Below are 25,678 nucleotides of genomic sequence, written 5' to 3' on the forward strand. Positions count from 1 at the left end.
AATGAAACTATCTCTTTTTGTAGATGATCTGTTAGGATGGGGAGGGGGTGGGAAAGGGAAAAATTATGTGATAACTTAATTGTATATTTAAAAGGAAAAGAAAGTTATACATAATAAATTTGCAGTTTTGGAAGCAATCACCTTTTTATAGAAATGCTTGTTTTATTCTATAAATTAAAAATAAAATTTTAAAAAATGAAAAGAATGTCAAATAGAATGATTGAAGAGGAAGACAAGAGAGTCACCATATGTAACAGTGTAAAAATGGGTTGAGAGTCTTCATTTGGGAAAAGTAAAGCTTGAGAAAGGACATGAGCAAAATCTATAAAAATTATTCATTATATGACTAACGTAAACCCAGATTCTCATCTACCAAATCCTGAAATACAAGGAGAAAAGCCCCCCACCTTTGAAACTTGAATGAGGTAAGTTTAAGACTCATGAAAAGATGACTTCACATGGAGGATCATTACCCCAAGAGGCAGTGCAGTGATCCTTATCAATGGATTCCAAAAATTTTGGACAATTGTATGAATGGAATAGTCATAAATATTTGCTAAGAGAATTTGATATGCAATTAACCTTGAAGATTGACATCAGAGAATGTAATCTTGTGCTCTCACCCCATATCTCTTGGTATGTCTTTTGGCAAAAGACTACAAAGCTAAATGAACCATAAGTGCATCAGTAGAGAAATTCCTATGTTCCTATGTTCCCATGGTGGAAAGTGGATGATATGGATTGAAAGTTAGCACATTTCACTCAGTATGTGATTGAATGAATATGTCACTGCTATTATATTTCATCACCCATCTGTGTTTTGCCTTCTGGCTTTGAATCTGTAAGTTTTCTATAAATCAGGATAAACCTACTCTCTTTCAAAAGAGAAAGGGGGAAAAAGCTAGAAAGAAACATCAGAACTATTATTAGTTCACTGTAAACCAATGTCAAATAAAGTAGTTACCTAGCAACATCAGAGCAATGCTCTGGGTTGAAAACCTAGTTGTCGCTTTATTATTCTCATATTTGAAAGAAACCCTGTTTCCTTCTGAAACCATGTTTTGCAAAAATATTCATCCACATGCAATTCTTCCATTTTCACTTCATACAGCATTTCTTAGGCAAATAGATGATTCAGAACTGAAACAAAGTTTGGTTTTTGCTTTCTTGCAGGTTTACCAGCATTAGTAGTGGCCATTTCAGTAGGCTTTACCAGGACGAAAGGATATGGCACTGATCACTAGTAAGTCCATCTACGGTAATAAATCATGTTTATAATTAAGTTAATTATCAAATAGGCTTCATCAGTGCTTGTTTCCCACTGCTAATGACTTACATTTTGTGCAATGAGTCATTAACAATTGCAGAAATTGCATCAGTGTAGAATTAAGGAGGGAATATTAAATGCACAAAGGTTATAGAATTAGAGCTGGAGGGCTTTGTGGACCCCATGTTCACAGTGAGCATTTTATAATATCATTTCTCCATCCACCTATCCTGTTTCTTATGGATGTTTTTATGTCATAAACGTTAGAAGAATGAGGGGCATGGCGCTTCCTTTATAATTAGCATGGGTGATATCAGCGAATGTTTACAACTGAGTAATTCTTGGCACGCTTTCACTTCAAATGTCAATCTGACACAGAGTTTACAATGTCACCATGTAGACACCACATGCATATTGGCATCAAGCCTATGTTTTCACATTTGTCAAGTCAGCCAAATTGTAGTAACTACATAAAATAGTAATATAGGGCTCAATCCATTTGCTTTGGCTCAGGGAGCCAGCCCAGAAGTGAGTACTGTTTACTAAATAATCCATGTTCAAAAGTGCTTTTGAATGATTAAAAAAAGTTTCTTCATCTGTGTTTGAATGTGTGCATGTATGTGTGTGTATTCATTCAAGGTGGGAGTCTGGGGAAGAGGAAGGAATGAGAGGGAGAGCAAGATGCTTGAAGACTTCTCCACAACTAAATTCAACCCCCCCCCCTCCCAATAGAAGAGTGGGATTTCCTGAAGGATACTGGGAAAGTTCCTTGAGTAAGAAGATTTAAAGCAGAGAGCAGTCTTTGGGAATTAAGACTAGCATACTTTCATCCAGTCCCAAATATAGTGCTGGAAAGCAGCACTTTCAGGAGGCATAGATGTGGTCAGGTCAGGAAATGTAGGAAACGTGGAAGTGTTCAGAGCAGGACAGGTAGGGGGCATGGAAATTCAACAGAGATGATCAGATCAAGAAAAGTAGGGGTGTGAAAGATGGAGCTGGTGAGAGTGGGACATGTAGAGAGTTCATGGAAGATGGGGGATAGTCAGAACACAGAAAGGAAGACACAGTTATTGCTCCCGTGAGGATTTTGATGAGGGTTGGGTTGGAGGGATGGAAAATAAAGCTAACCTTACTGACTCTGTATAGAGTGAGTTGTGGTTTATAACAAGCCCTAACACATTCCTTCCACCTCTTACCTCCTGCACTTGACCATGTAACACCCATTGTCCCCAGCTCCTCTCCTTCCAGAATAAACCAACATTTCACAAGGGAGCAAAGGAAAAAGAATTCGTGGGTGGTTCAAAGTGTAGCCAAACAGCTCTACTGCCCTGTGATCCTAACTGTTGAGTACCTCTGTCATTCTCCTAGAAAGTTAACTGAAATCAATATTGCACCTCAAATCCCCTGTGAAGATTGTAAGACAAATGTTTTAATATTGAAATATTGATCACACTTTCATGCTATAATTAAATTTTTGTTATTCAAAATGCTAGATCCCAGGATGAAACTTCTAGATTCCATGGTAGTCTGACATCCAAGATTTGAAGATCTCTATAGTAATGTTAAGAAAAAAATAGAGGATGACAAGCATGTCTCATTGGTAAAGAGTAGCCTTTCTATAAAGAGAAGAACCCATCCCATTGTCTCATTCCATTCTGTGCTCAGATCAATAATATGAATTGTAGAATAATGGAATTTCACCCTGTAATTGATCCTTGATGTTTTAATATAGTGAACATAAATTCATCTACATATATTTTTATTCTTCTCTAATTTTAATAAGGAAACAGAGGGCAGAGAAGAATGAGAAAAGCAATTGATAGAAGGCAAGTTTGTTTTAAAGTGCAGAATTCCATTGTTTCATTAAAAGCAAGCTCAAGGCGCAGAACCAAGACTATTAAGTCCTCCTAGCCTATTCAGAGGGATTGTTAACACATGTGAAGGCATGGTTTGGGAGCCCTCTTAGAGGGCTGAGTCCTGGTTTCCTATTTATGTGCTGCATAAGCTAAGTGCTTGCAACCTGTTCCTCAAGACAAGTCTGTAGTGATCTGTTTTAATAGTTATTAAAGCTTTTATTATCATTGAAAATAAATTCATTTGAATATTAAGCATCCAGGGTATGAGGAGCCTAAGGCATAAAGGTTAACATAATACCTGTCCTCAAGGATGTTACAAATTAGTATGAAAATATTATTTCTTCAATGGATCTATTATGTCATCAACGTGCTCTCTCTGGTGGTACAGGCTAGACCCAAGCATCACTTTTGATCCTAGGTGATTCTCTCTATGGTTCTGAATTTTAAAAACTTCATTGCTGAGTTTGGAGGGGGTGAGGGGCATGAGAATGTATTTAATATTCTGGGACCATTTCTCTAAGACTCTTAGCATGACATATTCAGCCCACGGATAGGTTGTCCATCTCTTTTTGATTTGATTTGATTCTTGTTACATGACTGGCCCCACATCCTTTTCTAGTCTTACATCTCACTGATGATGCCCTTTTCACTGCTTCTTCTGCCTAATTCTGAACTGATAATATATTGAATCCTGTTCACTCCCACTAAGTGCTTCTCTATTGCCTTTGGAGCATCTGTAATTTTAAGTTTTAGGAAGAAAGGAAGGTGAAAGGAATTAGTATTTAAATAGCCCCTGCTACGTACCAGGCACCCTGTTAAATAATTTAAAAATACCTCATTCAATTCTTACAACAACCGTGAGAGGTAGGTGTTATTATCCCCATTTTGTAGTGGAGGAAACTGAGGAAAAGAGAGGTTAATTGACTTGCCCAGGACCATACAGCTAGTAAGCGTGTGAGGCCAGAGTTGAATTTGGTTCTTCCTCACTCCAAGTCCAACACTCTTTCCATTGCACCACTTAGCAACCTCTGGAAGACCTGCTACTTAGCCATAGAGCATCACTGGAAAAATATAGATATTGACAAGAAAGGTCTTTGCTGCTGGGAAAGCCTGAAGGTCATTGCATGACTCCCCTTCCATTCTTTTCTTCTTATTCAGCCTGGGCCTAAGACATTGTCCATCTACAATTCTTAGCCAAGCTGTATATTAATTAAATAGCTCTCTGGATATCCATCTAACTAACTGCATAACAAAGTTTGGAGAAGTGGCATCAAACTCTAAAAGAAATGAGGGCCACTAATCTATATAGAAAGTCCCCACAAGCAGCGTATCAACTTATTGCTATTATCTATGTTTTATTGTATTTCTAAATAATTCCCAATTATATTTTAACCTGGTTCATGCCACACATGGGAGTGTTGTGAGCTGCATGTTTGATACCTCCAGTCTGAAATATAGTATTCTTTCTTCTTATGCTTCTTCTTGTGTGGATAATGAAGTCAAACTCTTTTGAATGATTTTTTAAGGTTCTACATTGTTCTCAGGCTTTATGTAGATAGCACTGTCTTATCCATAGTCAGGATAATCTCGAGAAACTCATCAACTGAATATTTGGAAATGTGATTTTTATTTAGACTCTGTGCTAGAATCCTACCTAAGTGAAAAACATCTATCTTTTCTTATTTTAGGCCTTATATAATATTAAGAAACAGAGAATTGTTGAACAAAGATTTCTGTTAACATCTCTTTTAAGAAATCCTGTTTGTAGTGTATTCATGAAGGGAGAGAATGTTAGAAAAGAGCCCATAAAGCAGTATTTTTCTCTATTGAATTGAATGTTTAATTATCAACAAACCATAAATATAGGAAGATCTTATTTTTTATAAACCTTTCATTCAGATGTGATTGTAAAGGGAATGTATGTTATAGAATATTGTTTGCAAAAGTCCATTTTTTTCCTTTCCCTTACCTTTATGAAATAGGTTCCTCAATGTGGGCACAGATTATTCTCCTAAAAATTTTGGAGAGGGTCTTATGTATCAATAATCCATAGGTCATAAATCCAGAGCTCAAAGAGACCACAGAAGCCATTGAGTCAAATTCCCTCATTTTACAGATGAAAAAACTGAGGCCCAGGAAGGTTGTGGCTTGCCCAAAGTCACACAGGTAGTAAATGTCAGCTATTGATTGGTTGCCCTTTTTCATAATAATAAGGTTCATGATTTGCTTTCCAAGTATTTCTTATTCTTGGTTCTCTTTCAGAAACTAAGTTCTCTTTATCTCTCCCAGGCTAGAAGTACAATGGCCAGTCATGGGCCTAATCCCAGTTGTGATAGGCATAGAAACTTTAACCTGCTCTGTTTTTCTAAATTGGGTTGATTCATCCTTCCTTAGGCAGCCCAGTGGCCCTTGGCTTCTAGGGATTCACCATCTTGATGTTGGACTTAGTTCAGCTATCCAATGAGCCTTTGGCCCTACTACAGCGCAGAAGTACTAAAATACTAAACGATTCACCAGACTCAGCCACCCCTAACAATGGGGATTACAGTCATTCATCGCCATTGTGGCATATTCTAGCTTCTTTAACATATATTAAGAATTAAAATTGCCTTCAAAATTGTATTATTTCTGGCATAGTCCTCCTTTGTGTACATTCTAGGTTGGCTGTTCTCTTTATTTTCTTTTCCCCATATTTACTTCTTCATTTAGCTTACTGTGAACTGTGGAGTCCAAACAGAGTCCAAGGATTCGCTATTATTGATAGAGAAAAGAGCTTGTTAAAAAAATATGTAGAGGTCTTTTCCAACTTTTTATCTGTTCTTTGTCCTGCCATTTTCATCTTTAAATGCCCTAAATATGGGCTATCTTAATTATTTCTATCACAAATATATCTGTAAACTTGCTTTTCCATAAACTTCTGGTTTTATGAGGTAAGATTACTTATGATCTTCTTCCACCCTTTTCTATAACATTTTTCAAAGGAATTTATTTTCTAAACTGTTATTTCCCACAGTTGCCGTATTCCTCTACTTGACACTGGTAGTTTACTAGTTAAGGCAATTTTTAGACTTTTTGAATCTCTTCAAAGTGATAATTGATTTAGGCCACCTAATTTCCATAGATTACAGTGACAGTTTCAATGTTTGTTCTTTAATTCATTTCACATTTTTTATATCAATTGTTTGTTTAAATAAGTCAAACCAAAGTTGCCTTGAACAATATGCCATGTCTTTCATTTTGGGTTTTTTTTCTTCTAATTTGATCTTTGTTCTAACAAGCTTGCAAATTGGCAACATAGAAGAGACTAATTCAGAAATTATTCTCACTTAACAACCAATAATTTCTTTAAAATATAATCACTTTCTTTTTCCTTCTTTTTCTTTTTGATGAACATTCTGGTTGCCATATTCTGTGCCTCTTAACTCTCTTCTTAAAGACACTATTCATATCCTATAGCAGAAATCAGCAAACTATTTGATCATCTAACAATAATCTTTACATTCTTAAAACTATTGACTTACAAAATCAGGCAGCGTGCTGAATTTGGCATGTAGATTGTAGTTTGATTGTATCTGATCTATAGGTACGGGGCTGATGTATATACTGTGCAAGTTTTTCTTTCAAGTCTCACACCTGAACCATGTTTTCCAACATATTTTTCATCATTCTCCTTTACATTCAGGTTTGCATTGAAATCAATTGTAATTAAAAATGTTTTGATTTAGATGACCGTTTTATATTTTTCATGTACCTTCCCTGCTTCCTCATGCTCTGCAATAGATGTCAGTACATAAGTTGCTGTTATCTTCCTGGTAGTTTTTAGTTTGGGTTTTTTGGGGGTTTCTTGTTTTTTGTTTTTTTGGTTTTTGGTTTTTGTTTTTTTTGCAAATGCTTATCATGAATACTGCAATATGAGATGACCAAGGAAATAATCATTCTGGGTGACTTTGGATGCATGATAAAAGCATGGAGCCGGGGAGAGGTTGCATACTAAGAAGAAATTTTGGAATCAACTATTGTTCCCAAAGGTTACAAACAAGTACCTTAGAAGATGGGAATGATGACTTGCTCTCAGTAGTGTGAAAAGCTTCCCTCAGGCAGCCTGCTCCTAATTATATATTCAACCAATGACTAGTAAGACAGGCTACCTGTGGCAAGCTACATGCCATCTCCATTTCTCTAGGTAACATGAGAATGAATATGTCTTTCCTTATATGTTTTTTCATGGTTCTATCCATATAAATATATATATATTTTTTCCAAATGCCAAAATTGAAAGAAATACAGCTGCATTTATTTTCATTCAAAATCTAAAATTTGGTGAATTTTTTAGTATGCTGTAAAGATATAGAGGCAAGTAATGCATGCAAAATGTAGAATATGCATCTCTTTGCAACTGTTATTTTTTAAACAAATTTCTTCCAATATATTGAAGGCCTTCAGGAAGAGCAGGTAAATGGCATGAAATTTTTAAGACTAGCTGTCTCTGCTTAAAAGTGCAATTGAAAATTTTGATAGTGGATGGCAAATAGCATTTTTAAATCCACCCTAAATTTTCACTTCAGGGCTGAAAATATAAGAAATCTCACTGCAATGGTAATTTTTCCTAAAAGTTTTAACTACCTGAAAATAAGGTTTTATACTAAAAATTCCTTTCCAGTGAGAACTGTTCATTATATGGAATGCTACGATTCTAGTCTTTTCCCCTTTCCATGTAATTTGTATATGCTTTTCCAGTGTTCTATAATGCCCAAGAGAGATCGGTAAGCCAAATGTTTGCAGGATGCTTCAGTGGTTTAATACTCATCACTAATTTTTGTTAGTTCTTATCTAATATCCTTTCCAGCTGCTGGCTGTCTCTTGAAGGAGGGCTACTCTATGCTTTTGTTGGGCCTGCTGCTGCTGTTGTACTGGTAAACATCCAAATCACCTTATTTTCTTCTCTGAGCAAAGAAAGGCTATTTTATAACAATTAAATTGACTATTTGGCTAGTCATTGCATGTTGTATAGAATCTTAGCATCTGATGACTGTTATGTTGAATTTATTTGACTTCATGATGCTCTACAGCAAGTACATCTCAAATCTTATTTTGAGTTGCAAGTAATAGGGGGAAAAGTGTTCCTATGTTTGGGCTTTCATTTATACCTTACAATTACAATTGTGTAGGGAAGCTGTGGTTAACTTAAAATCTTTGCCCTGTAACACACAACATTTCGCTCATTGTGCATTATTTATTTGGAAGGGGTTTTTCCATGCATTTTATCTGGAATATCTCAGAAAGTTCCCCATTTCTCAAGAATGACAAAAGCGTAGCCAAAACAAGCCCCTATGAAATACACAAAGGTTATGGGGTTTTTTTTTTACTTTTTGTGAAACCCAGAAGCAATTTCTTCATAGCTCTAACTGTAGAACATTCCCCCAAAATGAACATTAATTCTTCTACTAATTTGCCTTTTTCTCTCTTCATGAGGACATCTTGTTTTATTGATACCAAAATTCTTTCCCCTCAATAAATCTGGAAAGTGGGGGGAGGGACAGTCTGAATTAAATCCAGAGATCCTCATCTCTGTGCAATTAGCTTTCTAATTGGAAAACTGTTCCTCAGTTTCTTAAATGATTCATGCAATAAATTGGAAGAAAATGAAACAGTTTCTCAGCATTCTAAATGTATAACTTTCCTTCCTTTAAAGTTTGGTCGTTTCTGCCCTTAAACATTTTTAGCATAGAAAGGAGCTAAAGCTACACATGATTTATAAGAGAAATAAAATCCAGGCACGGGTTAGATAAGAACCTAAGAAAATAAGAAGTATTAGACAGGCTTTTATCTGCTGTATTGAATCTTGATTCAGTGGATAGGATCATTTCCCTAAGCTACTATGTTAATGTTTCACTAACCCTAAAATAAAGAAAACTATTATGTGTGATAGAAACACTGCTATTATCTTCTTGGGGGGAACAATCAATTCCTGTCTGCATGCTACCATTATAATAGAATCTATGACATACAACATTTCTCCTAGTTTCAATAATAAGTCAGAAGATAAATAACTCTTTCCTTGATTAAATGGTAACTTGGCAGTTGGCATTTTTTTTTTATGAGGAAAGGGATTTATACCCACTAAAAGTGGAATGGATCTTCTTTATAGCATCAGTTAAACAGAGTCAAATTATAAAAGCCACATGGTTTGAGCAAATTCACAGGTTTAACTACTTTGTGCTGAAATCTGCAAATCATTTTATAAACCAAAAAAGGGCGGGGCGGATTCTCTCTTGAAATTCCAATATGTGGTTTACTCATCTGTAACAAATGATTCTGTTGCCCCATTCAGAAATAATATCTTGGGCAGGGAGGCCAAATGAGAGAAGAAAGAAAAACAAAATAATCAAAACAATTTTTTTTTTTAAATTCAGTGATTAAGTCCTGTGAGTGAGTTGACTTCAAGTAGTCAACTCCTTTTAATTCGTCACTTTTTTGGACCAATCCTGAGAAGCTATTATAAACAGTTAAAATGGGGAACATTTCATTCTGCTATTTACATATTCAATGGAAAAAGAAAACTATGTATCATTACATCTCAGCTGAAATATCTAACAGATTTTTAAAGTGAAAGTCAGAGGAACATTGAAAGGAAATATTGAAGCATGTTTAGTAGAACATACTGTAAAAAACAGTGCTCTGATAGCCATTTTGAAAATTTAATTTCTTAAAAGATCCCAGTGATCTAATATAGATTTATCCTTTCCATTGGTAAGGCCTGACTTGTATCATGAAATGTCATCCTTTCTTGATTATACAGAATTTTTCTGTCCTGTGAGGATCCTGGACTCTCTGACCCCAAAGCCTGGAAAAATGACCCAGATCTAGTGACAAAAACATCCTTACTTCATATATCCAATCCCCTAGATTATGGCCAGATTATCAAAGGTATAGGTAAGATGAGGATAGGCTCCTATAACCAACTTGATTTTCTGGGTTTAGGACCATCTGGAAACAGAGGAAAGGGAGGAAAATATCAGACTGCCTTGATAGTGTTTTAAGGAGAATTACGGGGTCTGGGGGAAAGGTACTTAAAAACTAAGTCTTGTGTATTTATTGCAAAAGATGAAAACTGAGCATCCTTAAAAATTATTAAAGTAACAGCCTAATATTAAAATTGTCAAGTATTACAAGGTGCCCATATCTGGAAAGTGCTTCAAACAATATTATTATTAATTAGTATTGTTATTATCATTAGGAATATGCTAAACCATGTTGCTGTGTTTGTGAATGTTGAATTGATTAGAGATTGATTTCAAGCATAAGAGATGTTACTAGATTCCTTTCACTACCATTGAAAGGTCAACTATTGTTTCTATTTGACAGGTCAACATGGTGATTGGCATTTTGGTATTTAATAAACTTGTTTCCAGAGATGGGATCCTAGATAAAAAGCTCAAACACAGAGCCGGGTAAGCTGCAATTGGTAGATTGTGAAGATTCTTTACCAGTGAATCTCATCTTTTCAGTTCCAGATACTCATCAAATGCATTTGACTGTGCTTTGGATTTTGTTCTCCATGTACTGATGTGTTTGGTAGATTTCATCCATTCCAAAAGTTGCAGTTGTACTGTCCTCAGGGAATGTGACCAAAAACACCCAATCATAATAAAACACAAACTGAAGTATTAAGTTAATTTTTAGAGATGCAAATTTTGGTCTTACCCACCAAAAACATTAAAACTTAAAGTGTATCTGTGAAGTAATTGTTCTTAGAGGAGACACCAAATTATTCCTTGTTCCTGCTAACTAAAAGAAAAGAAAAATAGCAGAGGCGGGTTAAAAAAAAAAAACCAGCTTAGAGTTTATAGATGAAATGCCTGCCAAGTAGCCAAAAAAGTTTTTGTGTTTCCTTCAGAGATTTACCTTTGACTTTTTATTTAAAATCTAGTTCCTCATGTATAATAATATCTTGTCAAACAGCCTTCTTGCTCTGGATTTGCCTCCTTTGCAGTGCTTGTGACTACACCCTGCCAAAATGAGCTATTCAGAGTTTTCACATTCACATTTCATCTGCTTATAAAATTGATAAAAGCCTCTCTCTGAATTAATTTCACTGTTATTGTATTACCACCATGTGGCTTAATGACTTAATGAAGACATTTCCTATGCAGATTGATGTCAGCTTTCTAGGGTTACATTGTCACCCTTTGTAAGCTAGTAGAAATGTGAATGAAACATTAACTCTCTAGTTTTCCCTTTGTATCTATACGTATATTTTATACCTTTCATTTTCACCTACTCTTTCTCTCTCTTAGAAAGTAATTCAGAACTTACTCTGCAATGGTTCTCTTTTCTTTCATAACCTACAAGCTATATCTGATGAGCTATCTAGTGCTTTTTAACATTTGTAGTATTTTATCACCTAGTAGTAAGAATTTTGACATTCCTTCAAAGCAGTATTATCTTTGTGGGGATCTTCATGACAAAATAGGTTAGTTACATGGAATATCTACACTTATTTTATTTTGCTAGTGTAGGACTAATTGCTTTTAACCTGTAAATTTGAGATCATTCATGTCATATCTGTAATTCTGTTTTGGGAGAATACAAATATTAGTCTAGATAATTGAATGAATATAACTTTCCATTTAATGTTCGTACTTATTCACCCTCAAAAAATAATAATTTGAATAACCTCAGACTGAGCAACTGAGCACACACACACACACACACACACACACACACACACACACACACACAACCCACTTCTTGAAGGCCCAAGCAAATCTTGGAAAAAACAAATTTTCATACCTAGAGTTCCCCACACTAAGGAAATTACATTCTTGACCCAGAAATAAATAAAAGCATACAAATACACATGCAAACAACATGTGTGTATACATGCATATATTTACATATGTTGCATGTCATTGTTTTAAAATATATATTTTACAATAAAAATTCCATCTATAAATAACTATTATCTAATTAATGAATTAGAATTCTATACATCTCTTGTGAAAGATAATGATTTATTAGCATGAATAAATCCTAACCGAGAGCCTTGCGAGCAATTTTAACTTGCAAATGTAGGAAATTCCAAAATACTTTTGGAAATTCAAACCTGTTTCTTATTCACTGATGAACATTCTTCAATGAAAGGTGAAATTTGATTCTAAGAAGCAGAATAGATCAAGTAGGAGTAAAAGTAACTGATGAAACTGCTACTCGGTCTTCTTTTTTATAGTAATGAACCTCTATTCTGTCTTTAGCCATCACACGTATATCAAGAGTCCAAATGCTTTTATGAAATAGTATTAGTCAGTCATACCATAATCTGTATGAAGTGTAGATAAAAATGAGACCTGGGTTCAAACACAGTCTCAGACACTTGACACTTACTAGCTGAATGACTCTGGACAAGTCACTTAACCCCAGTTCCCTTGGAAAAATAAAATAAAATTACATCAATTACATCCTGGTAAAAATTATTATCCTCATTTTTAAAGGCAAATACTTTGAAGTTAAAGAAGGATCAGAATACAGGTCCTCTGACTCCTTTCAAAATTATTATCATGAAGATAAGGTATCAATTGTACCAAAAATAAGTGGCAAAGACTTCAAGTTTGCGTGTTAGAGATGAATTTGGAAAATGTTTAATTCAGTTATCAATATAATGAATAATGATATTAATATAATTCAGTTGAAATAACTTAAATTCTTACATATAGAAGACTATCTAGTCTACAAAATAATTTTTTTATATTGTAATTCACAGGGATTTAATCAATGAATAATGCTGTCTATGTAGAGCATTGTCTCTGCAAGGAAAACTTATTCTTTTAAAAAATCAATCAATTACATTAGATATAACTGTGTTATGAAGAGGTTTCACCCTCTCCATTTTCCTTCTTCTTTTTTACTCACAACCTCAATTGGTATTTACTATTGAATACAAAATGTAATGGCTAGAAACTATCTACCATTGCTATAAAATAGCTAAATATATGGCAGAGAGGAATAAAAAAAAAGTTCTGTTAATGTCAATAACTATAAAAATAGAATAGCATTAATTTTCTGAAAGTATTAATAAGAGTAATAAAATGACAAAAATAGAATTCTGTGTGTACTCCCAAATCTCAAAAAGAAAATTCCATTAGTGTTACCATTTCTTTTTTATGGAAGCTCCCTTAAAGCAGCAGTTTTACCCTAGCAGCCAAGAAAGGAAGTAGGCTAGGCCCAAATAGTGGAAAGAGCACTGGACTTGAATCAGAAAGCCATGAGTTCAAATTTTCCCTCATATATTTTATTACCTGCATAGTCCTATGCAAGGCATTAAAGCTCTATTAGCCTCTTCTATTAACAGGAGATAACAATGTAATATCCTTTGCAATCTTAAAATGTGCTAAATTAAGGTTAGTAATTACTGTTTTTGTTGTTCTGGGCTAATCTATAGCCAGAAGAGTAAATTATATTTGAGATTTTTTCAGAAGGAAGAGGTTAGGTGCATCTCAGGAAAGCAAAGCATCTGGGATGGCATTTTGATGGAACGATTGGCATTGTTTTCATTTTTGAAAAATGGTTCATAGGTAAGGCACTGGGGCCTACAGAGAGTAGGGGATAACATTTGGAAAGGGGTAATTGATGCAGAAGGCTGTCAAAACAAAATTCTCCTTGTATCATATGGTGTTGGTGAGATTGGTAATGATTCCTCTTCTTCCACTGACTCTCTGGAGAATAGCTGTTACTTGAGCAGTGGACAAGTCTTAAACTTTAGGGAATTCAAGTCTTCCTTTACTAGTCAGGATTTTTTATTTTACAAAGCAAAAAACTCCTAAAATAATATGCCACAAAACAGGTATTTGCTATTGTTAAAAAAAAAAAAACAACAACATAGTATTACCTTCATTTTATCGCACTTACTAGTCACTTCATCTATGTTATTTTCTCTTGTGTTTATAAGCAGTTCTTGTGAGATGTGTAGTACACTTGTTTTCTTGGATTTCAAATTAAAAGGTCTTTGGATTGTAGATTTAGAACTAGAAAAATCTTAGAGAACCTCTGATCGAACCCACTTAATTTTCACAGATGAGACTGGAGCAGAGAGGATAGGTGACTTTCCCAAAAGGATCAGAATACAGGTCCTCTGACTCCTAACCCATTCTTTTTCCACTGCACCAGGTTACCAACTTTAAAATTACATCAGTGGCAGCTAGGTGGCACAGTGGATAGAGCACTGGCCCAGGAGTCAGAAGGACCTGAGTCTCAGACACTTGACACTTACTAGCTGAATGACTCTGGGCAAGTCCCTTCACCCCAGTTGCCTTGAAAAATATAAAATAAAATTATATCAATTACATCCTGATAGAAATTATTATCCCCATTTTTAAAGGCAAATACTTAGAAGTTAAGAGAAGGATACATAGCTTGTAAGAAGAATACTTCCATCATGAAACGCCCTTCTTCCCCATCTCACTCATTCATGGAATCAAAGTTAGAATTAGAATGTTATAGGTGTCTTGGGTCATATTGTACCAGGTACTATTGCTTAGGATCATCCTTGACTTAAGACAAATGTAGAAGCATAGATTTAGCACCTGAGAGGATCTTAGAGACCATCCAGTCCAAACTCCTTATTTTATAAACCAGGAGACTGAGGTCCAAGAAGGCTAAGTGACTTGTACAAAATCACATGAGGAGTAAATGGTAAAGTCAGGGTCCTCCACTTCCAAATCCAGTGCTCTTTTCATTCCACTATGTTGTCTAGTCAATAATCATGTTTCTATATTATTTTACGTACATTGTGTTCCATATACGAATCAAATACTCTGAGATCCAAGCTCTTTTAAGGCCTGTCACAAGCTTTATTTCTAGAAAAAATATGAAATTAGACTAAAGTAATGCTAAAAAGTTTTTTGGGGCAAAAAAAAATGGACTTTAGAGTAATCATTGCCCTCATCAATATTTCTTTTTTGGAGATGCCAATGAGACAAGAAGGCAGCATAGAAATATACTCTTGGATTATTGGCACAAGACAAAATGAGATTTCCATAAAATTATCTTTTATTATAGCAAGCTAAGAAACTTATGCCATGCTTTTAAAATTAACATTTAGTAACCCTTGGCCAGTGACCATGTTTTGAAGGTCTGTAGATAAATTACCTTTACTAAAGAGGGAAAGATTAGTGTATATGGTCAACCATGAAGAGACATGTTCTCTGTGAGACAATAGAAAGAAAAATACCTTTGTACCTTTGTCTTAAAGCACCTAGTGTGGAAACAGATTTTGAATACCAATGTTTTGTCTCTTTAAAAGCTTAAATAAGCAAAAAGGCTAGGTCCACCTGAGAAAATCTATTTTACTTCTAAAATCCATAAGATTATCTGTTAGAGCCTTCATGAAACAAATTGCTTAGGGATATATAGTAGCCTTTTTTGATGAGTGTACAGAAGGGAATGGGATATTCTCTTTGGAATGGCATAATAATGCGAGTGATTCAAGGTCAGTCTATGGTTTTACCCCATCAGATAAAACTACTGTTTTACATATAGGCTCTACTTATATTCAGTTTGGAAATCTCTGTTATTATCCATATTCCTGAACTGAATTAATTTATTTTCCCACATTTTCAAAGTATATAGTTTAAAATGTGAAGAGGGAGAACTAATTTACTGTCATATAATAAAGGTATACATACCTAGCTAGAAAATTGTTCTGTAACTTTACAATTAAGAAAAAATTAGGAAAAATTATTATTTCATATGTGATCTGAATTTAGAATTGGAAGGCATAAAATATTATTGGAAATACTTTGGTATAAAGCTTTTGTCATGGTTTTGCCATGAAAGTATTTTATCATACTATATCAAGGTGCATGTTTATTTTCAAAAGACCTGTTTCCCCAAGAGTATATGTGCAATGTTTTCCCTTGTAGTATGGAATTGATCACATGATGCAGTGGACTCTAAGTTAGCTAAATTCCAAGCTAATCTGAAAAAATCTACAAAAATCTTAACTGTCTAGCTAGAGTTTTCAACAAAATGTTCAGAAATGAATATTTTGAACTTAATGCTTGCCTACTGTGTTTTATTAAAGCAGAAGAGTCTATCATCTTTTTTATTCCCAACTAATAATTCATTGTATTTCATACATTTCACCTCCTATATTCAGACCATCCTAAAACATGAACAAAAATTAAAGCTAACAAGAAATTTAAATATATAAACCCATTGTGAGGAGGGAGTAAATAATATATTAAGAAAGAATTAGAAGATTTTTTGCATATCACTGCTTGTTTTAATAACTTTTAAGATGTTTGATATTTTCCATCTCATAAAGGTGTCCACACATGGTTCTTTCTCAGATAAATGTGAATACCTTTCCTGAAGACAGGAACACTGGTCTGAATAAAGGGATTTCATCGTATGTCTACACTAGCCCATGCTTATGTTTAGCTTAGTGTTTTCAGCAACTTTGATCTTTAGGCACAAGGGCCATTAACAGTGTAAATGATGAAAATATGCTTTGCATGGAATGAAGGCCCAGAGTGTTGAAAGTTTAAATTTTTTTTTAAAAAAATGTATAGTACAAATGCAGCTTTACACCAACCTAGCACATTTCATTCATCTTTGATAAGTACTCTTATTTTTCTGCATGAAATCGTATTTAAAAGCTAACTTGCAGTAGCAACGTTTTTTTGGTGAAAATTCAATATTTTGTTCTTTTTGTGGGTGTTCTGTTTGTTTGCAGTCAGATGAGTGAGCCTCATAGCGGTTTGACGCTCAAATGTGCCAAGTGTGGAGTAGTTTCAACAACAGCTTTGTCAGCCACCACCGCCAGTAATGCCATGTTAGTCCTAATCATTTACATCTTCTTGTTACAAATCTTATACAGTGCATGTGAAAAAAATGCTATGATGAAAATTGTGTTTGCTAATACTATAGCTCTGAACATGCTTAACTATTTATAATTGGCAACAGCCTTTGTAACTTCTATGGGATAGTCTGTATAGAAAATAAAATATTAGAATGTTATAAACTTTGTGGTTTCCATGTTAATGGTCTTGTTGCCACCTGTAAAGATGCCTGGTTTAGCGGTGGGTTTGGTTTCTGTTATGGGACTGGCACACAGCGTTACGTCATGTGGTTTTCTCTGTCTCTGAATAGGGCATCTCTTTGGAGCTCCTGTGTTGTGTTGCCTCTCCTGGCTCTGACATGGATGTCTGCTGTTCTGGCTATGACAGACAAAAGATCTATCCTCTTTCAGATACTTTTTGCAGTATTTGATTCATTACAAGGCTTTGTTATTGTCATGGTCCACTGCATTCTTCGAAGAGAGGTAACTTAATAATATAACACTGGGGAAATGGGAAATTGATTGGGAGGGGTTGGGAAGGGTTCAGACTTCCTAATATGTGTGATCTTTGGCTTTGGATATTAAGTTCTTTATAGTAAAACCAGTTACCTGGAGAACCAGGCATTCAGAAGCCCAAAGCAGAAATCAGCCTTTAAGAAGTTATTTGAAAGTGTCACTATTATTCAGAAAGACACAGTTTCAAATAGATGGGGTCTGCCCCCAGGAAAGAATAACCTCCAGGTACCAAGAGAGAGAGATGAAAGACTGTGAAACCAAATTCAAAGATCAGCATATCTACACAGGAGAATGGTGGGTGAGAGGTCAAGGAGGTACAGCTGGATTAAGGCAGCAAAAGAAATGGGAACGCAGCTGTTTAAATCGGGCTTCTAGAGACAGTTCATACCTCATCCTCTGATCTGTATCTTAAATGATATGATTTTAAACAGAAAAGTATTGAAGATTAATGAGCAGTTCCTTTGGCTCTTTATTAAATTGCAGGAAAGGTCACTAGTGCATTAAAAAGGTTAGTAGTTTTGATATGGATGTTTATACTTAGCAAATAAAAAAAGATACTCAGTTTGCCATGATTGGCAGTCGTCATCCATGGCAGCTAGGGATCTAAGATGGCAGAACTCCTTCAGGTAATGTTTGAGGTTTACTACTAGGAGTGAGTGAAGAAACAAGCTATCCTTCCCCATCACAGCCACTGAACTTCACCAGATGTCCCCAGAACTGTGATTTATTTCAGACTTGATTTGTTCAGTGACAAAATACTATTTTCCAACCTGTATGTGAAGAGTTCTAAGAGCCTTCAAACACTGACAAGATATTTTAGAAGGTTACTTTATGAGTCATTTCAATGTTTGCCCTGGAGTGAGTGGAGACAAAAATGCTGAGAACCCATAAGATTTGGCTTCGTGTTGAGGATTTAAGGAGACTGTTCTACCTTGTCATATTGCAGCACTCACCTTATCCATTAGAGATTTAAATATGTACACATACATACTTACACATATTCATGGTCTTCCATAAACATGACTATTAGTCCTTTCCCAGTCAAATAGCTTTCTGAGGATATTGCCAGCCACCTAAGTAGCCTCAACCTCCTGTGCATATTTATTGCCTGCAAGCCTCTTGTATGACAGCAAGTAATGGATTCAAATTGAACATTTATTCATATTCCTAAGGAGGTAATTTCATATTAAAAAAAATCTGATTAAAGTTGCAGCTTCAAAGACTGAGTATTCCAGCATCACCAACAAATTACTGTACAGACCTTCAGGCTGAAGAAGCTACCAAGTATCAATTATTATTGCTGCAGTTTGTTGGTTTTCGCTGCTGTTATTACCAAAGGGTAACTTCTTTAAAGATGAGAGTGGTGATAATAAGGGTTTTTCACTGGCGTTTAGATAATGCTCTAAGGTTTCCAAAAACATTCTTTATCTATAATCTTGTTTGAACCTCAAATAAGCCCTGTAGGAATCTACTAACTTCATTTTTAAAATTATAAAACTAAGGCTCAAAAAAATTTAACTGACTTGTTCGTGATCACATACCTATCAGAAGCAAGACTTCCTACCAAGATTCTCCCTACTTCAGATCGAGCACTATTTCATACTGTTTCTTTCTAGATCTTGGATAATAATTATCGAGCAATTCCATTTAGTCCAGCATGTCTCCTAGATTCCAGGTACTGTGCTAGAAGCTGACAGTGGACCTGAGATCTGAGGACTTGAATTTCAGCCCTGGCTTTGCCATTTCTAACTTTGTGACATGTCTCATCTCTTTTGAGTTTCAGTTTCTTCGTGTAGTAAGATGAGTGGGTTGACTCCTTGAAGACAACTTCTGTTCTATTCAAACTATATTTACCCTTGAAATTTGCTGTGTTTAATATTGTAATGACCATTTAGAAGCAATGAAAATCTTGCTTAAGTTTCTGCCTCTCTGGGCATTTTTCATAGACTAAAAAGAGGTTTTACAAATGTAGTATACCTACAATTGTAATACATTCTATATATAATAAGCATTTGAATATTTGTTGATGTATGCTGAATTGTAACCATCAGGTGCAGTAGTAGAAATGAAGAGTTCCATTTCTAAATAATTTGCTTTTTTCTTCAAAGAAAATATTTCAGTTTTCCTAAATGCTTTGCTGACATTAGGTAGCCTTAACTTATTTTTTGATAGTTGTGTATCATTATAAAGGCTTATTTCAGTTTTCATTGAAATGGTACAGTAATTTATTTCAATCAGGAATCAATCTCAGTTTTCTTATAAGAATACCAACTTTATCAACACCTCATTAGACTCTAATTCAAATTATTCAGGGCAACAAGTTGGCATAGTAGAAAGAGTGCTAGACCCGAAGTTAGGAAGATTCATCTTCCTAAGTTCAAATCTGGCTTCAGACACTTTTTAGTTGTGTGAGCCTGGGCAAGTCCTTTAACCCTGTTTGACTTAGATCCTCATCTAGGAAATGGCAAACCACTACAGTATCTCTAACAAGAAAACCCTCAAATGGGGTCATGAAGAGTCGGACGCAACTGAAGTGACTGAGAAACAACAAATTCAACTCATTCACTGGAAGTGTTTCTGCTCTCTTTGGTATTCTGTAAATATCTTTTCTCTACTAATGGAAAATAAAGCAGGGACAGTCTAGTACATACAATACCTTTAAAACGAGTGGAAATTCATGGAACTTATGGCAGAAAGCACCTTATAAAACACGAATGCCAAACTTCCTCCAATACCAACACTAAACTGACAAAGTACATATCTTCTACTCATGTAGCATCTTCTTGAAAATACTGCCACTTCTCTATATCAAAACTCAATATAAAGAGATTTTGTTACTTAAGAACCAAAAGAATATAATCAATTATTGGATTAATAGTTTAATTTCCAGTTGTTAGTTATCCTCCCCTTCACCTGAATTTTTCTTTTGTTATTTACTTGGAACATATTCTATATTTTTATCGGTGAAAACCAGTCAATAAGTATTTCCTAAGGCATCGGGAATACAGGGATAATGAATGCTATAATCCCTTCTCTTAAGTCAACACATATTTATTAAGTGCCGACTATGTGCCAGGCTCTTTGTATCGAAGAAAGGCAAAAATACTCCTTGCCCTTAATGAACTCACAACCTAATGGGAAGACAACTTACACAAGGAGCTTAATTTGACTAGAGAAGAGAGTATGTCTGTCTGTCTGTCTGTCTGTCTCTCTCTCTCTTTCTCTCTCTCTCTCTCTCTCTCTCTCTCTCTCTCTCTCTCTCTCTATATATATATATATATATATATATATAATATATACACACACACACACATATATACATGTAATATGTGTATGCATATTTGCATACATATTATGCATAAATATAAATCAAATAAGTACAAATATGTGTAAAATAGTTAAGTGCAAGGTAGTGTGGAAGGGAGAGCACTAACAATTGGGATCGAGGAAGGCTTCATAGGCTGTCCTTAACACTATTGGTTTGTCCTGTGCTTAGGTTATTATTCACAACTAAGAGAAGAGATACATCTTTCTACAAGAACCCCACACCTCCCCCAAAATACAGATTCCATAAACATTATACCTGAAGATGAGTGGGCAGCCTTGTGATATGGATTTTGCCTATAATAATCAAACTTGAATCCTACAAAAGAAACCAAAGACAAACAAGTTCCCTATTTACTAATTCCCTACTTATAGATTTCTTTTCCTGGGTGACTCAGAAAACATGCTAACATTTTAGTGTAATCCCTTTAAATTTGTCTAACAATTTATACTAACACTCCACCATGTATTTCCTTTTAGATGGAGAGAGATTTTGGGATAAGACATGTATGCAAGCAGGAAAAATGATTTTCAGCTTCATTATGTCTTTTAACACATATTATAAAAATGTGCCTATATGCTGTCTCTTTAACAAGTTTTACCTGTTTCTTTTATTTTTCCTTTAAATCATTTTCCCCAATGATATTTTAAAACACTTTATGCACATTAACTTCTCTAGTTTTCCTGTGGAAAAAAGTGGGTGTTCATGTAGGAGGAATGTAGCCTGTAGTATAAAAGAGAGAGGAGAAGAGAAATACTCAAATTCTGGCATTTTAACAGTGATGCTGTGAGTAGGGCATGATTTCTTTGAGAGCTAGCCGTGCTTTCACAAATCTCCAGCTTAGCATTGTTTGCATATAAGGGAAAGAGATAGAGGGAGATATACCAATAGCTGTGTCTCTGCCAGTCCAGTTATAATGTTTACATGAGAATTTTCTGTAGTTTATAGTAGTCATTATAATTCACATTTTTGGAGTCAAGAGTTCTAAGTTCAAATCAAGATTTTATTACTATATGTCTACCTCAGCTGCTAAATTAATCATTCTGGGGTTCAATTTCTTACCTACAAAATCTGGGGACTGGAGATGTGGAAAAATGGACATCCTAACAGTACATGGAAAGGCTCAAGGCTGTTATGTTACATGGAGAGATCAGGCAACAGTGTTTGGTTTAGGGTCTAAAAGACCTTAGGATTCAGGGATAGGGTAAATGCTAAGACCTGGTGATCCTGCTAACTTTCATCTGATCTAAGCCTTTGAGCAGTCAAGTAGCCTCTTGGATGGTGTCTTGATGGCCCCGGATCAGAAGAAGGGGCAAGAGGGAAAACTGGGGGGAAAGAATTGTATTTGGAATCAGCTGACCTGTATTCATATTCCCCACTCTGCCACTTAATACCTGTGTGACCTAGTACCTCTTTGTGCCTTAGTCTCCTCATCTGTAAAAAAAATAAGGGGGTTGGGCTAGATAACCTCCATGGTCTCTTCTAAATTGGCATCAGTGATCCTATGAACTCCTTCACACTTCAGCTTTCACAAAGTTATTTTTTAATCATTTGCCTCAGAAGGCATTTTCTTAACATAGTTATTCCTTATCACTTTGCTAAAATTACAGCTGCTTCTTTGTTTCATCTATTTTAAAATTATCTACTTCCTACCCTTTAGGGGAAAAAAAAGGTGTAAGTGATATTTGTAAGAAAGGGAAAGACAGATAAAAAGAGTAAAAAAAAAACCTTCATTAACAGGCCAAATTATTGCAACTTTGGTATACTTTCAACCATTCACCTTAAATCTCTTGTTAATTTGAATCAAATGAAATAACCCTAGAGTTCCTAGGAAAAATGCACATATGTTTTCTCATTTTTCTTCACATTTATTAATTAGAATCCATTAAGATTAAGCATGTATTCTGCATATCCTATTTACTTCCTCTGCTTCTAAATTGCTAGTGGAAAACAAGCCAGAGAAGAGTTATGAAGCCTGTACAATGGTTACTGTTGCTAGGAAACACCTTCCTTGGTAGCCGCACGTTCAGCACATCCATCTCTCTCACTGCGTCTGACTCAGAGACAATCTTGCAGTTTGATTTCAGAAGGGGAAGGGAAATAAGATTGTGGTACAAACTAAGCCACTGTGAAGTCCTAAATGAAAGGCAGAAGGAAAGTGAATGCTTAAGTAGACAATTTCATAATTTCCAAGTGAGGGTTCTTTGGCAGTTCTGCTGTAAAGACAATGGAATTATCAAGTTCAGGGCCCTCTTTGCAGGTAAGAAAGACAAGAATGCACCAAGCCAAAATTTTATCTTTGTAGATGCATGTGTGTGTGTATATATCTGTATACATATGCACAATCAATCGATATGCATTGATTTAGCACCTACTATAGGTCAGGTACTGTGATAGGTGCTAGGTATATAAAGAAAAATAAAGCATTCCTTGCCTTCAAAGAGCTTACATTGTAATGGGAAACAACATACATGTATGTAGGTCCACATAGTGTTATTTATACATCCACCACCACACGTCCAAACACATATATTCATGTGCATATTTGTCTCCTAAGAGAGGCAATGTGGTGCACCTAAGACAGTCAGTATTTAAGTTCTGCCACAGACATATAATGGCTGAGTGACCATGGCCATGGTCCTTAACCTCTTGGAAACACAGGCAGCTCTGAGAGAGAGACACAGACGTTTCTGATCTCCATCAGTGGAAGGAGTCTTTATACTGAAAGTCTCTGGCTCTGATCAAATTACAGTTGCAACTCACCCCACTCCAAACCAAAAATATCTTCTAAAGCAAAAAATTAGACTGAGAGCAAGAATTTTTTATTGGCCTTTGCATCTCACCAGATAGCACAGTGCCAGGCACATAGAAGGCACTTAATATAGACTTGTTGATTTGACTTTTAGCATTTCCAATCATGGACAGCTTTATTCTTTGCTACTTAATCTCATTGGTAGCATCATCTATATCTAATATTGCCCAAACAAAAGAAACAGATATAGATACAGAATATTCCAAAAGTCTTGGTGTAGTTTTAAGCTATTAATATCCCCAAAGTCTTAGTGCAATAATGATCTATTAAAAGGTTACCAATAGTTTAAAAATCTATTTTAAAGCTAAAAACTGCACTAAGACATTTGTGACACATTGTGTATAACCAACGTGCCCAACCAATTGATAAACAACTTGGTGTATATATCTGTGTGTATGCATATATATTCACAAATATATACATACATGTGCATATGCATATGCATGTACATATATATGTGTGTATATATATATATATATATATATATATACTGTATCTCAGAAACTAGATAACTCCACAAAGAATTGCATGAATCTAGAACTCTAGCTATTTGTAGAATGTAGAGCAATGAGTTGTGAAAATCTTTGAAGAACTGGAATATGAAGGATATAGTATTTCCCCATCACTTGAAAAGAGAATATAGATTTTAGTCTTTGAAGACTTGTAGATTGGTGGGCACATTACAAGAAGACTTGAAGATAGCAGATGACTTCTGAGATGATTTAAGGTTTTAAATGGAAGAAAAAGGTCTTCCAAACAGCAGATGGAATTCAGGGGGCTTTAAACAATGTACACTGAAAGATAAGGAATTTGGTTCTTTAATACAGATTAGGCAGAGGAGAGTCCTCAAAAGTCCTCAAAGAAAGACATGTCAGAAAGAATAGCAGCACAGTTCTTGGAAATAATTGGCCTTGAAACACCCCTTCAGACAGAGTAATAGGGAAAATGATGAAAGAGCAGAAAATCATGTTGAATTAGTTCAACTGTAATATGATTAGGTCTTTGGCCAGATGGTAAGATAACTATGTACGTGTAGAGAAGACTTTAAGGTTTACAAAGCCTTTTCTCCCTCTCGAAACAGCTTGGTGAGTTAAGGAAGGAAAAGGGAAAACAAATTAATTTTTCCATATACTTTGCCCTTCTCCAGGCAAAAATCCAGTAGCATGTATTTTACCACTTCCATTCTGATTCAGATTTTTGTTTGACCTGATAAAATCATAAACTGATATTTAGCAAACCCTATGACTCTCCAATAGTAGCTGGGGGCTTATGAGTTTTAAAAGAACATTAAATTAGCCATCTGTAACAATTATTTATGAATGTATTGACTTATAGAAAGCCTACGACCAAGAGAGTCAACTCTTAGCTTATGTATCAGTTGGTAATATTAGCTCTTGTCCGCTATTGCCCACATCACTTCTGCAATAACCTTAGCGTACTTTTCCAGTGTACCCCTTCAATTTGCCTAGAATTTATTCTCCCTCATCTCCACTCTTTAGAATTTCCAGGTTCCTTTAAACCTTACCTCACCTCCTGTTTTACTCTCCTCCCTGAAGAATATAAATTCCTTGTGGGCAAGGAATGTTTCTTTTTTTGTCTTTATGTGTTTGTTTTTAAAACAATGCCTTTCACATGGTATGTATTTAATAACTGCTAGTTGTATTGAATTGCATTGTTGATTTGAGGGCTTGGTTAGGCATCAATGACAACATAGAGAAGAGAGTGACAGAGTTGAGAAAATAACTGCAGCTATCGTTGGATTGACATGTGTGTCACTTCCTTTCTTCCTGCTTTCCTCCAAGTCCTCACATCGCCTTCCTCTCTTGAGACAGGCACAATAAAACCTCATACAAAAATGTATATGTTGGTCACAAGGATTTAGAACTGACATATCTCTGTTACTTGTATTTCCATAACACTTCTAAAAAAAGTGTGACCATCACCATATTAATTACAACATTGATTACTGTGCAGTTTGGGAGTAATTAGAGTCACCAGTCGACTCTACTTATTCTACTTTATTGCTAAGATATATAAATCAGACTTCTAAAAAATTATTGTTGGT

The 25,678-nt window shown here is 35.1% G+C and overlaps 1 protein-coding gene across 4 annotated transcripts in view; it reads left to right on the plus strand.

Moving 5' to 3' along the window:
• ADGRB3 (adhesion G protein-coupled receptor B3) overlaps window positions 1-25,678 on the plus strand; it is an 897,850-nt gene that overhangs the window by 812,606 nt on the left and 59,566 nt on the right. For 3 of the 4 annotated variants that reach the window (XM_072642564.1, XM_072642566.1, XM_072642565.1), the window contains exons 22-26: window positions 1,174-1,243; window positions 7,970-8,036; window positions 10,489-10,574; window positions 16,856-16,954; window positions 17,272-17,443. In XM_072642564.1, coding sequence (XP_072498665.1) covers window positions 1,174-1,243; window positions 7,970-8,036; window positions 10,489-10,574; window positions 16,856-16,954; window positions 17,272-17,443 — 494 coding nt within the window. The remainder of the gene's footprint in view (window positions 1-1,173; window positions 1,244-7,969; window positions 8,037-10,488; window positions 10,575-16,855; window positions 16,955-17,271; window positions 17,444-25,678) is intronic. The other variant, XM_072642567.1, reaches the window with a different exon arrangement.

Source organism: Notamacropus eugenii, chromosome 2, assembly GCF_028372415.1.
Source record: "Notamacropus eugenii isolate mMacEug1 chromosome 2, mMacEug1.pri_v2, whole genome shotgun sequence".
NCBI classification, from domain to species: domain Eukaryota; kingdom Metazoa; phylum Chordata; class Mammalia; order Diprotodontia; family Macropodidae; genus Notamacropus; species Notamacropus eugenii.